Source organism: Candoia aspera, chromosome 3, assembly GCF_035149785.1.
Source record: "Candoia aspera isolate rCanAsp1 chromosome 3, rCanAsp1.hap2, whole genome shotgun sequence".
Classification (NCBI taxonomy): domain Eukaryota; kingdom Metazoa; phylum Chordata; class Lepidosauria; order Squamata; family Boidae; genus Candoia; species Candoia aspera.
The window spans coordinates 163,353,916-163,366,242 of record NC_086155.1 but is presented as its reverse complement, the minus strand read 5'-3'; the positions used below and the strand labels follow the sequence as shown (position 1 = coordinate 163,366,242).

At 39.2% G+C, this 12,327-nt stretch overlaps 1 protein-coding gene across 1 annotated transcript in view; it reads right to left on the bottom strand.

Moving 5' to 3' along the window:
* Window positions 1-12,327, bottom strand: part of TAF4B (TATA-box binding protein associated factor 4b) — a 70,886-nt gene that overhangs the window by 26,190 nt on the left and 32,369 nt on the right. Inside the window, exons 11-13 of the mRNA XM_063299215.1 lie at window positions 7,993-8,123; window positions 6,644-6,769; window positions 5,400-5,456 (exon numbers count right to left, since the gene is read on the bottom strand). Coding sequence (XP_063155285.1) covers window positions 5,400-5,456; window positions 6,644-6,769; window positions 7,993-8,123 — 314 coding nt within the window. The remainder of the gene's footprint in view (window positions 1-5,399; window positions 5,457-6,643; window positions 6,770-7,992; window positions 8,124-12,327) is intronic.

Below are 12,327 nucleotides of genomic sequence, written 5' to 3'. Positions count from 1 at the left end.
ACAACACCGAAATCAGGTTGACAGCATCCTTTGCAGCCAAAGGTGGTGGACATCTATACAGTCGGTAAAAACAAGACCTGGAGCTGACTGTAGTTCAGATCACGAACTTCTTCTTGCACAATTTAGGATCAGACTAAAGAGATTAGGGAAGACCCACAGATCAGCTAGATATGAGCTCACTAATATTCCTAAGGAATATGCAGTGGAGGTGAAGAATAGATTTAAGGGACTGGACTTAGTAGATAGGGTCCCGGAAGAACTCTGGACAGAAGTTCCCAACATTGTTCAGGAGGCGGCAACAAAATACATCCCAAAGAAAGAGAAAACCAAGAAGGCAAAATGGCTGTCTGCTGAGACACTAAAAGTAGCCCAAGAAAGAAGGAAAGCAAAAGGCAACAGTGATAGGGGGAGATATGCCCAATTAAATGCAAAATTCCAGAGGTTAGCCAGAAGAGATAAGGAATTATTTTTAAACAAGCAATGCGTGGAAGTGGAAGAAGACAATAGAATAGGAAGGACAAGAAACCTTTTCCAGAAAATTAGAAACATCGGAGGTAAATTCCAGGCCAAAATGGGTATGATCAAAAACAAAGACAGCAAGGACCTAACAGAAGAAGAGATCAAGAAAAGGTGGCAAGAATATATGGAAGACCTGTATAGGAAGGATAACAATATCGGGGATAGCTTTGACGGTGTGGCCAGTGAGCTAGAGCCAGACATCCTGAAGAGGGAGGTTGAATGGGCCTTAAGAAGCATTGCTAATAACAAGGCAACAGGAGACGACGGCATCCCAGCTGAACTGTTCAAAATCTTGCAAGATGATGCTGTCAACGTCTGCTATATGCCAGCAAATTTGGAAAACACAAGAATGGCCATCAGATTGGAAAAAATCAACTTATATCCCCATACCAAAAAAGGGAAACACTAAAGAATGTTCAAACTATCGAACAGTGGCACTCATTTCACATGCCAGTAAGGTAATGCTCAAGATCCTGCAAGGTAGACTTCAGCAATTCATGGAGCGAGAATTGCCAGATGTACAAGCTGGTTTTAGAAAAGGCAGAGGAACTAGGGACCAAATTGCCAATATCCGCTGGATAATGGAAAAAGCCAGGGAGTTTCAGAAAAACATATATTCCTGTTTTATTGACTATTCTAAAGCCTTTGACTGTGTGGACCATAACAAATTGTGGCAAGTTCTTAGTAGTATGGGGATACCAAGTCATCTTGTATGCCTCCTGAGGAATCTGTATAACGACCAAGTAGCAACGGTAAGAACAGACCATGGAACAACGGACTGGTTTAAGATTGGGAAAGGAGTACGGCAGGGCTGTATACTCTCACCCTACTTATTCAACTTGTACACAGAACACATCATGTGACATGCTGGGCTTGAGGAATCCAAGGCTGGAGTTAAAATCGCTGGAAGAAACATTAACAATCTCAGATATGCAGATGATACCACTTTGATGGCTGAAAGTGAAGAGGAACTGAGGAGTCTTATGATCAAGGTGAAAGAAGGAAGTGCAAAAGCTGGCTTGCAGCTAAACCTCAAAAAAAACAAGATTATGGCAACCAGCCTGATTGATAACTGGCAAACAGAGGGAGGAAATGTAGAAGCAGTCAAAGACTTTGTATTTCTAGGTGCAAAGATTACTGCAGATGCTGACTGCAGTCAGGAAATCAGAAGACGCTTAATCCTTGGGAGAAGAGCAATGACAAATCTCGATAGTTAAGAGCAGAGACATCTCACTGACAACAAAGGTCCGCATAGTTAAAGCAATGGTGTTCCCTGTAGTAACATACGGCTGCGAGAGCTGGACCATAAGGAAGGCTGAGAGAAGGAAGATAGATGCTTTTGAACTGTGGTGTTGGAGGAAAATTCTGAGAGTGCCTTGGACTGCAAGAAGATCAAACCAGTCCATACTCCAGGAAATAAAGCCAGACTGCTCACTTGAGGGAATGATATTCAAGGCAAAACTGAAATACTTTGGCCACATAATGAGAAGACAGGACACCTTGGAGAAGATGCTGATGCTAGGGAGAGTGGAAGGCAAAAGGAAGAGGGGCCGACCAAGGGCAAGATGGATAGATGATATTCTAGAGGTGATGGACTCGTCCCTGGGGGAGGTGGGGATGTTGACGACCGACAGAAAGCTCTGGTGTGGGCTGGTCCATGAAGTCATGAAGAGTCGGAAGCGACTAAACGAATAAACAACACAATTTAAATGTTTTTATAATTTCATTTTTATTACAGTGGACGAAATATATAGAATAGTGGTAGGAAGGAAATAATTAAATAAATATTTTGGGACGGGGAGTTGATTTGAAGGTTTATATATTTCTTTTCTTTTAATACAAGGGGAAGGAGCAATTGTGATTTTTATAATGTGCTAATGGAATTATTTATAGAAAAAATATGATTAGAGTAAGGGATTGATTATGGAAATTGCTGTATATTGTTGTTGAAAGTCGGAAATCACCTCTTTATGTAATCTTCAAAATTCTTTTTTGTTGTGTTTTACACTCTTTTAGTTTTTTTCTTTTCTTTTTGTAGTTTTTTGCTCTTATGTAGTTTTTATTTTTGTTTCAAACTTAATAAAATCCTTATAAAAAAAGGAATTGATTACTATAGCATCCTCAATAAATGGACATCCAACTTCTGTTTAAATATTTTCAGCACAGGAGAGTCCACTACTACCCAAAGTAGTGTTCCACTGTCAAGCATAATAAAGGCAAAAAAAAAAGTAAACCTGTCCATCTTTTTTCTCTGCCCAATCTTACTGGGACTTTTTATTCTTAGTGACCTCCCTCGTTTTCTACTTAAGAAAATAGTAAAACTATTTAAATAGCATCAGTAAATAGCGTTACCACTATTACTACTATGTTTATACCCAGCTTTCCTCGGCGAGCTCAAGTAACCTGAAGCAGTCACTTGTTATCTCACCCAAGCAATTAAGTCTATGAAGCGACTAGCTCAAAGTCACACAGTGGGCACCATAATCAAGAGGCATTTGAATGAAGGCTCTCCATGTATCTTAGCCACTAACAGCACCCTGACTCAGCTAATGGAATTGATATGAACACTGACTCAGACGTATTTCCTGAGTAGGGATGTGATGGTCTATTCAGTTATTGCTGCCTAATAATCCTGCCTATGAATACACTACTGCAGTGTTTCTCAACCTTGGCAACTTTAAGGTGTGTGGACCTCAACTCCCAGAACTCCCCAGCCTGGCTATCTTTTCTGGCCTTAAACATCCTCCACAGTATCAAAATCTTGGAAACTGTCACTTTTTTTTGTATGGTATATCATGAAATTTCAGCAATTTTATCCTGGAGGAGAGGAGTGCTACACTGGTGCCCTCTGGCTTATGTGCATTTTATTAACCATATAAGCCATATCTGCACCACAGGATCATTTTCTTTCCTCAAAAATTCCACAGTCCTCTTCAGAAGGATGTCATTGTTCAACTAAATTAGTATAACCTTTTCTATGCTGAGTTCCCCATTCTAGTCTTTGATCAACCCCCTAGTCCTTATGCCCTGATTGCTACAGATGCTTAGATACAAGTACATGATGCATCTGTGCCTCCCCTTCCTGATATCCCTTATATTGGATTCTAGACTGTAAACTCATAAAGGTAGGGATATGTATTTTCGTACACAGAAATACACATTGGTTCAGCAATGCTCGTCATACCACCTTATCATATAAAGTTCACTGTAATAAAATATATGTCCAGTACACTGACATGAATATTCTTAGGAGAGACAATTATGAGCAAGTGAGTAAGCAGTTTCAATTATATGGTAACATGCATATGTTCTAAGGTGGCATGGTCTGGTTTAAGAACACAGTGTGTCCTCCTGGAATGCCCTACATTTCCTTGTAATTCCAGCCAACAGACTTCCAGCAGTACACAACTCATCCCTGAGAATGCTTAGATTAGCTCGCTCCATGGGAAAATGTCAAGCACTGGAGCCAAATTGTGCCACCACAGAATGTTTTGCAGGTCTTTAATGGAGACCAATGAGATCCAAAGACTAAGTTACTTTTGTTAAAGTAAGCAGTATACTTTTGACCCCAAAGCCCATCTGAATGAACAGCCTGCACCTTTACTTCTCTTTTCCTTCTCATCTAGGAGCATTTTTTTTTTTTTTGCCATGGCTGGAAACTGGTGCATTGATTTTCAGACCATTTTACCGGATAGCTATTTATTTTGCCTCACCTCTTACATTAATCCAAGCAATAAGGGCTTTTAAAGCATTCATAAATAACCCACTGCTGCTACTATTGGCATCTAGAAGCCAACCGTAGCAATGTTAAGCAACAACAAATTTCATAGTTCAAGAGGCACAGTTAAGAAAAAGGTTCCTCAGAAAAATCACTCATTTACTACAAAGATCCTTTAAAAAATGGCATGGAATCAGTCAAGTAACTATAGAAACCAATTTCTTAAGCTCTGCATCACACATCTCACACCTCAATTGTCTTTATTATTGTCTGCTGTCAGATCCTTAATCAGAAATGTGAACAGGCTTGATTTATTCAGTGGGGGAAAAGAATCTGTAGGTCAAGTTAAAAAAAATTCTCACTCACACAGTTTTCAACCTTAGGTATTTTCATTTAATTCTGTTCCCAGTAGCTCTGGGGGCAACTCCAGCGAGATCCAATATTAAGGCTCAATTAAAATAAGCTCCAATTAGTGGAGCTTTTTTCTCTCCGGCTAAAAAAAGTCAGGAAATGGATATTGGGAAATGTAAAAAGTCAGCTACTGAGAGGAGGCTGCAGCAGACATAAATGAACTTATTTGTTGATTTCTGCAGTTGCTATGCAGAGGCCTCTGGGAGTAACAGCTTAACCAGTCTAAGCTATAAACTAAAACCCCTGCAGCTAAACATGAACTGTGTGAAACAAGGGCTCCATTCCAGAACAGAAAACTGCTGGGCCCAGAAAATTAAAAGCCAGAGGCGTTTTCCATTTAAAACTAAATCCCAGTACCACCTCCCAGCCAAAGAATTATAAGCAGTATCAGATTTACAAAACGAACAATTACCCTGGAAAAATGTAGGCTATTGTACAGTCCCAGATGCTAAATCTTAAAGTGTCTTTTTCCCCCCTCCTAATCCCACGTTATATTCCTATCCAGCCCATTGCTGTAGTTGAGGTCTGCCTAGAAATAGTTCTTTGTGAACTATGAAAATAAAGTGTTCAGAGCTCATAATTCACTGGCCTCATTTGAAGCATTGCCCTTGCCTGCAGCAGTTCCTGTCCTTCCCCAAGGCCTCCACAAATGGTATGCAACAGCAAAATAAGCCCTGACCTAATTGCCAGGGGAGGGCTGCCAACCTCTCCTCCTAACACGAAGCCCAACGTGGTAACTTGAAAGTCGTACCTCTTTTGCTTTCTGCTTCAAACGCAGCTGCTCTGGATCTTCTTTACTGAAAGGGCTCTATCAGAGAAGGAGAGGGAGGCAGAGGAAGAAATGTAATGGAAGCTACCCAAAATACAAACATTATCTTTAAATATTTAATCAGCTACAATTTTCTGTTCTGATTGGAAATCTTAGCTCTAGGGGTTTAATGCCGCAAGCCAGACTGGCTTGATTCTCCCCCGCCCCGTGCCCAAACGTCCCTTCATCAGGGACGGTTGCCTTCCTTCTAGCCCAGAGGAAGCTTGAACTAAAAATGATGCTAACATTGTCAGTCAGGTCCAGCGTAGGCATGATGATGTTCATGTCAGGAGCAGACACTTGGGGAGAGAAAAGAAAAAGAAAGGCAGAAAGAAAAAAAGAATGCTCTAACCCCACGTTTTGCTGGAATAATACAGTAGACCGCCTTAGGGGCCTAATTTTAAACACCCTTATTTCAGAATGAGGTTGATTTTAAAATAGAGCCATTTATACGGGTTATGATAATCGGTTAAAATGTGTCTGCCACAAGGTCAATACAGACGATCAGCCAGCAGATGTTCTTAGTAAGTCTGCAAAAACTGGCTAAAGGCCAGTTAGCCCATGAAACCTGTAAAATGGAATAAAACTGACCTATTTTATGGGAAGGGAGCAAGACCCCGATCCTGTGCGGAAGGGAATGCACCATTGGCTAACTGGAAGCTGCTAATTTCAACTAATGCCTCTCGTTCCATCCAACGTCAAACTTCTGTCTGACATTTTCCGCACTTAGAACAGACCCTCTATAGGCTATTTTCTTGCATGCTGAACCATAGTTTGCTTTAATATTAATTTGCCTAATTCCTGGGATTTTTTCCCACCTCATTTACATGTTCTTGCCTATTTTTAGGGAAGTTAACTTCAGTTCTCTTGTATAGTTTATCCTTTCCATTAATCAGGAAGTCTTAAGGAAATTCCACCTTCTTCTGTGGGGACCTGCAGGGCTCTTAACAGATGGGACACTCCAGAAATCACCTCTACTTGGTAACAGGAGAGGGGAACAAGTTTTCCAACTGCCTAGTTGTTGGTATCTACTACACAGAACAGTCATAATATATCATTCTTTCTGCTGCAGGTTTTTAAAGTTATTTGCTTTAACACAGAGAGATGAAGAGAAAAAAAATTCCAGCAAAGAAAATAAACAGAAAAAAGATTTCTGCTGCAATTTTGTGCCTTCAGAATTCTCTCACCTTGGCTGCTCGGAGCAACTTTTCTTTTTCTTCTTCATCCTTCCTCTGTTTCTCAACCTGATCCAATTGTTCAAGAAACTGAAGCTGAGCCCGTGTATCATTAGATAAAATGTACTTGTCACTGCCCTAAGGAGAAAGAGCAAATGCATAATTTATTGCGGAAAATAAATTTCTGATTTCAACATAAAAATCCTTTAATTACAAAACACCATAGAATACAGTATTTTGTTTACCATACAAAACAAGAACCTTCTAGAGATAAATGCCTACATATCTGATAAGTCACTTAAAAGCTAACATGTTTGCTTTCTGCAAGCATTTAAAGTCCAGGTTCCCCTTACTCACACTCAATTCAATTTCTGATTCACTTGCATATCCCTTTGTGGCACCTGAATATAACTCGTCTTTCATTTGCAAGAAAAGCCATTCCTGGGAAAATACCTGGCAGAAACTTCAAAAGCAGCTCTGCAGTCTCATTGTTTTAACTGCCATATAACTTGGCTAGTTGGATTTTAAAATAAAGGCAGCTGTAGCTAGCACCCAAAACATTGTTTTCTGGTGAAGTTTACATTAATGCTGAGGTTTTTCTGAAAAAGCATTCTTGTGATGGTATGCTTTCTTATACCCAAATATGCCAAAACATGGTTTCAAGTCTCTACCTTCAAAACAAGTCAAATATCAAAAAGCGGAGGTGAACTCTTTAGGGAAAGGCTATGGAACTAACCACTGATTAATTATGAGTGTCCTGTACCCATTTAAATATACATAATAGCTTTCTCTCTCTATTAAAGGGAAGACAGATTTTATCAGAGATTTGAAATGATCTCTTGTAAAAGAGATTTAAATTAGATGAAGAGTAGTTATTTATTTATTTAAATTTATTGGCCACCCAACCCCAGTGACTCTGAAGGTTGCAGGTTGCCTATCCCTATCCTAATCAGAAAGTCCCAAACAACTGTATGGAACAATACTTAAACAAAAACGGATGCTTTAATCACAATGGAAGAAAACTGTTTACATATTTAAACTCCCATATGAGTTTAATTTAAGTATTGCCAGACCTCATCCAAGCAAAACATCCCATCCTTAGCCATTACTATGTTAAGTCTGCACTTTCCTCTCCCTATAGGTGCAAATAAAAGCAAAGGAATCAGTACTCTGCAGAAGCTACCAGGTTTTTGCTCCTTCTCATCAATGTATACAGTTTATTTTATCAACCCAAGACTTAGCAAAGTGTATATGACCAAGATCCTGTGAGCATAAAAGCAATACATTCTTCAGGGTAGATCATTCCAATATACCCATTATTTTAAAAAGACAAACTGAAGCTTGGCAATCATTATTTTTACCTTATAGGTCCTCAGACGATGCTGAGCAATTAAAGTTAGTTTTTCTAGAAGCCCTCTTAATCTCTCCTGTGTAGCATGGGAGATCAAGTTCAGAACATCAGAATTAACTTCCATAATGTCATGCCTTTTACCTGTTGAGGCAGAGAAAATCCATTACGTATTTTAGTACTAGCTGATAATTGAAATAATTAGCACAGCAGGCATTCTGTTCCCCCTGGAAGTCATCCCATTATGAATAAAGGTTTGGGAGATTGTGATTTTCCTGGTAAAGTCACAACTTCAAAGATCTTAGACATTACATTAATAAAACCTAGCCTACAGCTTCAGAAAATAGACATTGTTTCACTTAGCCTCTAGAATCACTCTCCTTGCAAGGTCATTTATAGGATAAAGTTAATAGGAATGCAGAAATCAGGCCTTCTGGTTTGGAGAAGGGGAGAAGTAGTAGCTGTAGAAGTCAGGCCATATTCTGTTAATTTCCGTAACTAAAAATAGAGAATCCATTTTTGCCCTGTACTTATTAAATCTTGACATGTTAATGAAGAGAGGTATCCTTTACATCATATTCCAGGCATGCCCATATCCGTACCATTTGTGCCGCAACCAAAATAACATGGCACCTTGACTCACCCTCCTTAGAGAGTAACTTGCAGGACAGCTCACTCAATTAAGATCCAAAAACATTCCATTTCCATTTCTATCATAACTGCAACTTGTCCAGAGTTTGCCTTTCCTGCATTGCCACCATCCTCACTCCCTCTGCTATGTTCACAGGAGCAACAGGAATGCTGTTTGTTTCAAGTGAAACTGCCTGAACATTGTACTAAGAGGAAGCATCACCTCTGCAATGCCCTTAAGTTGCACATATATTAATTCAGGGCTCTTTGTCTGGTTGACAACTGACCTTCATCAGTGTAGGCTTAGGAAAGTACTATGAGTACCTGGGCAATTCAGTGCTACAGAAGCAAACGACTTCAAAATACATCCCCAAAGGCATTTTCTTGCATCTGTACTCTCTACCTCAGAGGTGTCATAACTGAAACCGAAAACACCAACTGTACTGATGTAAAAAAAGGCATCTTATTTTATGCCAAGAGTAAAATGTGCTCTCAAAGTAGATGCATCCTGCCTTCTATGGCAAGAGCAGAACAAGAAAAATCACTGTTTAATACTAAACAGTCACCTTGTTTTTTACATAACAAAATAATTGTTGGGATGTGTTATCAACCAATAACCAGGTTTAGGCAGAATTTTCGCCAATGCAAAGTAGCTTCACTCTGGTAACTCAAATGCTGAGATCTGGTAAGCAAAGAACGAACTTGGATTTGTTTAAAACATGGATAGTCAATTTGCAAGCCCCAGACCAGGTGTTCTGCATATCATTCCTAAATCTTTGGAAGCAATACTCACCCAAATATAGCATCTCACTTTCCTCAGAACCAGAATATAGAAATAAAAGGTTTACTCTCCAAGAAACTATAAGGATGCAATGACTGCAGTTAACTGGGCCAAGAAAAGTGCTTTCCATGTTTTTGTAGTATACTGGATTACTGTTATTGTTGGAAAATGTTTCTATGATCTTACATTGTTCTTTGATTACTTTGAGCTACCTGTAAATGTTGCAGTTCTTGTAGACTCACTAGAATTAACTCTTCTAGACATTTAAGTAAAGGAAGGAGCAAACCAATCTAATCTAATCCTGACTCTATATATCTCTTGCCTGGTCAATAGAAAAGGCTCAACAGTTGTAAGCCTAAGGTCATTCTTCAGTCCCTCAAAAGCAACACTATTTAGAAGAGCAGCAGCATACATAAACTACTTCCAAATCAAAAGAAACTGAGATCAGAACATTCTAGTTGACACTAGACCATGAAAATCAGGCAAATCAAATCAGAATTGTTCCTATGATTTGGAAAATCAGTTCAAATTGGATTTCCAAAACCATTTCTGTACATGCACAAAAGCATCTAAATACTGTGGAGTCCTTGGTGCTCTCTGAGCGTGGCTGTTTGCTTGCAGACATTTCATTACCTGACTAGGTAACATCATCAGTGCTAGTGAATGTGAGGTTTGCTCCCTATTTATATGCAGTAGCTTGCCTTGCCAGTGCTGGTGCGGGTGTGGTTTTCTCCTTGGTAGTTCCTTGATTGAGGTATTGTTTTCTGCTTGATTGTTTGTCTGGTGTTAATCTCTGCTTGTCTGGGTGTTGGCTGCTGGAGAGGATGTGTTCTGGTCTTTTTGTTTCCTTCTTAGCTTTTTTATTGTTTTGTTTGAATGGTGTGTAAATGTGGTTTATCTCTATGTGACTATTAATGGCTGATTTGTCTGAATGCCAAGCTCTCAGGAATTCCCTAGCATTTCTGGATTTAGCTTGGTCTAGGATGCTCACATTTCCCAGTGGAAACTATGGTTGAGTTTGTCCATGTGTTGTGAGATTAAGAAATGTTCATCACATCTTCTGACTGCTAGTTGGTGTTCATGGATACGCTCTGCTAATCTTTTTCCTGTCAGTCCTACATAGTGGCTGCTAGAATCCTTACACTGTATGTTGTAGATGACTCCTGTTTTTTCTTCTTGGGCTACTAGGTCTTTTGGTTTACTTAAAATGTTTTGGAGGGCTTTGGTTGGTTTGTGTTTTATGGTGATGCCATGTAGATCTCTTGGTTAAGGTTGGTTGTAATAGTCTGTTGGTTGTTTCTGAGATGTTTTTGATGTAGTGTTATCCTTTGCATAGCTTGTGTTGGTTGGTCCTGTAGTGGGTCGAGTGGTCAGGCACTTTTTGATAAAGTTACATAGGTATCTATTTTGATGGAAGATGTTGTATAGGTGGTCTGTTCCCTTTTTCTGGTGTTCTGGGTTGCTGCAGCGCATTTGTGTTTGTCTGAATAATCTTATACAGCTCCTCTTGTGGGAGGTTGGGTTGTTACTTTGGTAATGGAGCACTTGGTTAATGTGGGTTGTTTTTTGATAGACGTGTGTTTCTAACTTGCCTTCATTTCCTCTGCTGATGAGGATATCCAGGAAGGGTAGTGTGTTGTTTTCTTCTTCCCTTGTGAATTTTATTCCTCTGAAGATGTTTTTGATCATTTCATGTGTCTTCTCTAGATGTTCCTTTTTTACTATGACAAAGGTTGGGGTTTGGGAGTTTTGGTTGTATGTGTTATATGTGTGGGAGTGCTATAGTTTTTGGTTGTATGTGTGAGATGCTGCCTTACAGTCTCTGCTATGTGTCCTGAGAATGGTGATGCCATGAGTGTTCCTCTGATTTGTTGGTATAGTCGTCCATTAATCTGAAAGTAGGTAGTGAGGCCGAGGTTGCTGAGGTCCATGATTCTGGGTATTTTGTTCTTAGTGTATTTGGCTGGGTGTGTTGTGTAGTACTGCTGCCATCGATTCTTTCATTAGTTCAGGATCTATGGATGTAAAGCAGCCTTTCTCAACCTTTTGACCCTAGAGAAACCCTTGAAATATTTTTCAGGCCTCAGGGAATCCCTGCACATTCAGGTTCAAATATAGCCCAGAAATTACAAAATTATTATATTTGTTTCATGTGTAGGCCTGTATATATGCATTAACAGTGTTCTTAAACTAAAAATAAAGAATGAAACTTACCTCTTTAATGTGAAGTTGCCCGAATTTGAAATAATTTTTTAAATAAATCGTGATCCCCCAGGGAATCCCTAGCGACCTCTCATGGAACCCTAGTGTTCCATGGAACCTGGTGGAGAAACCCTGACGTAAAGAGTGCTGCGATGTTGAATGAACCCATGATTTCACCTTCTTCTATTTTTAGCTCTGATTTTTCTGGAGGTATTTAAATTCTCTTCTATTGGAGCATCTAAATAACTCAAACTGATTCAGAGGAACCCTATTTTAGAATTCCAATCTGACACTTTCCAATTTAATTTGAAGATTTAATAGAATACTCTTTCAGTCAAATCTCTGAACTGAATATTTGAACAGTCCTCAGGAAGGGTCTAAATTAGCACTGTTGACATGAAGTCTAATTCTGGAATCAGGTTAAACATGGATTTAAGCTTCTGTCTGATCCTCTTAATGTAATTTGTAGCACAATCATAGAAATTTGTTTTCAAACAGATGAATTTCTTACATAAATAAACTTGAATTTGTTTATTTTTAAGCAAAAAAGTATCTTCCAAGGGATTTTCAAGGAGAGCTGTATGAGCAAGACAATGAACAAAGTCTCTTGGTTCATTCTATTTGGGTCAGGACATGGACATCTTTTCTAACTGCCACTGAACAAACCATATAGTACTAATTCCTCTGTTAGCATATGAATTAGTCTTGCCAATCATGAGGTTTGGACTAAGGACT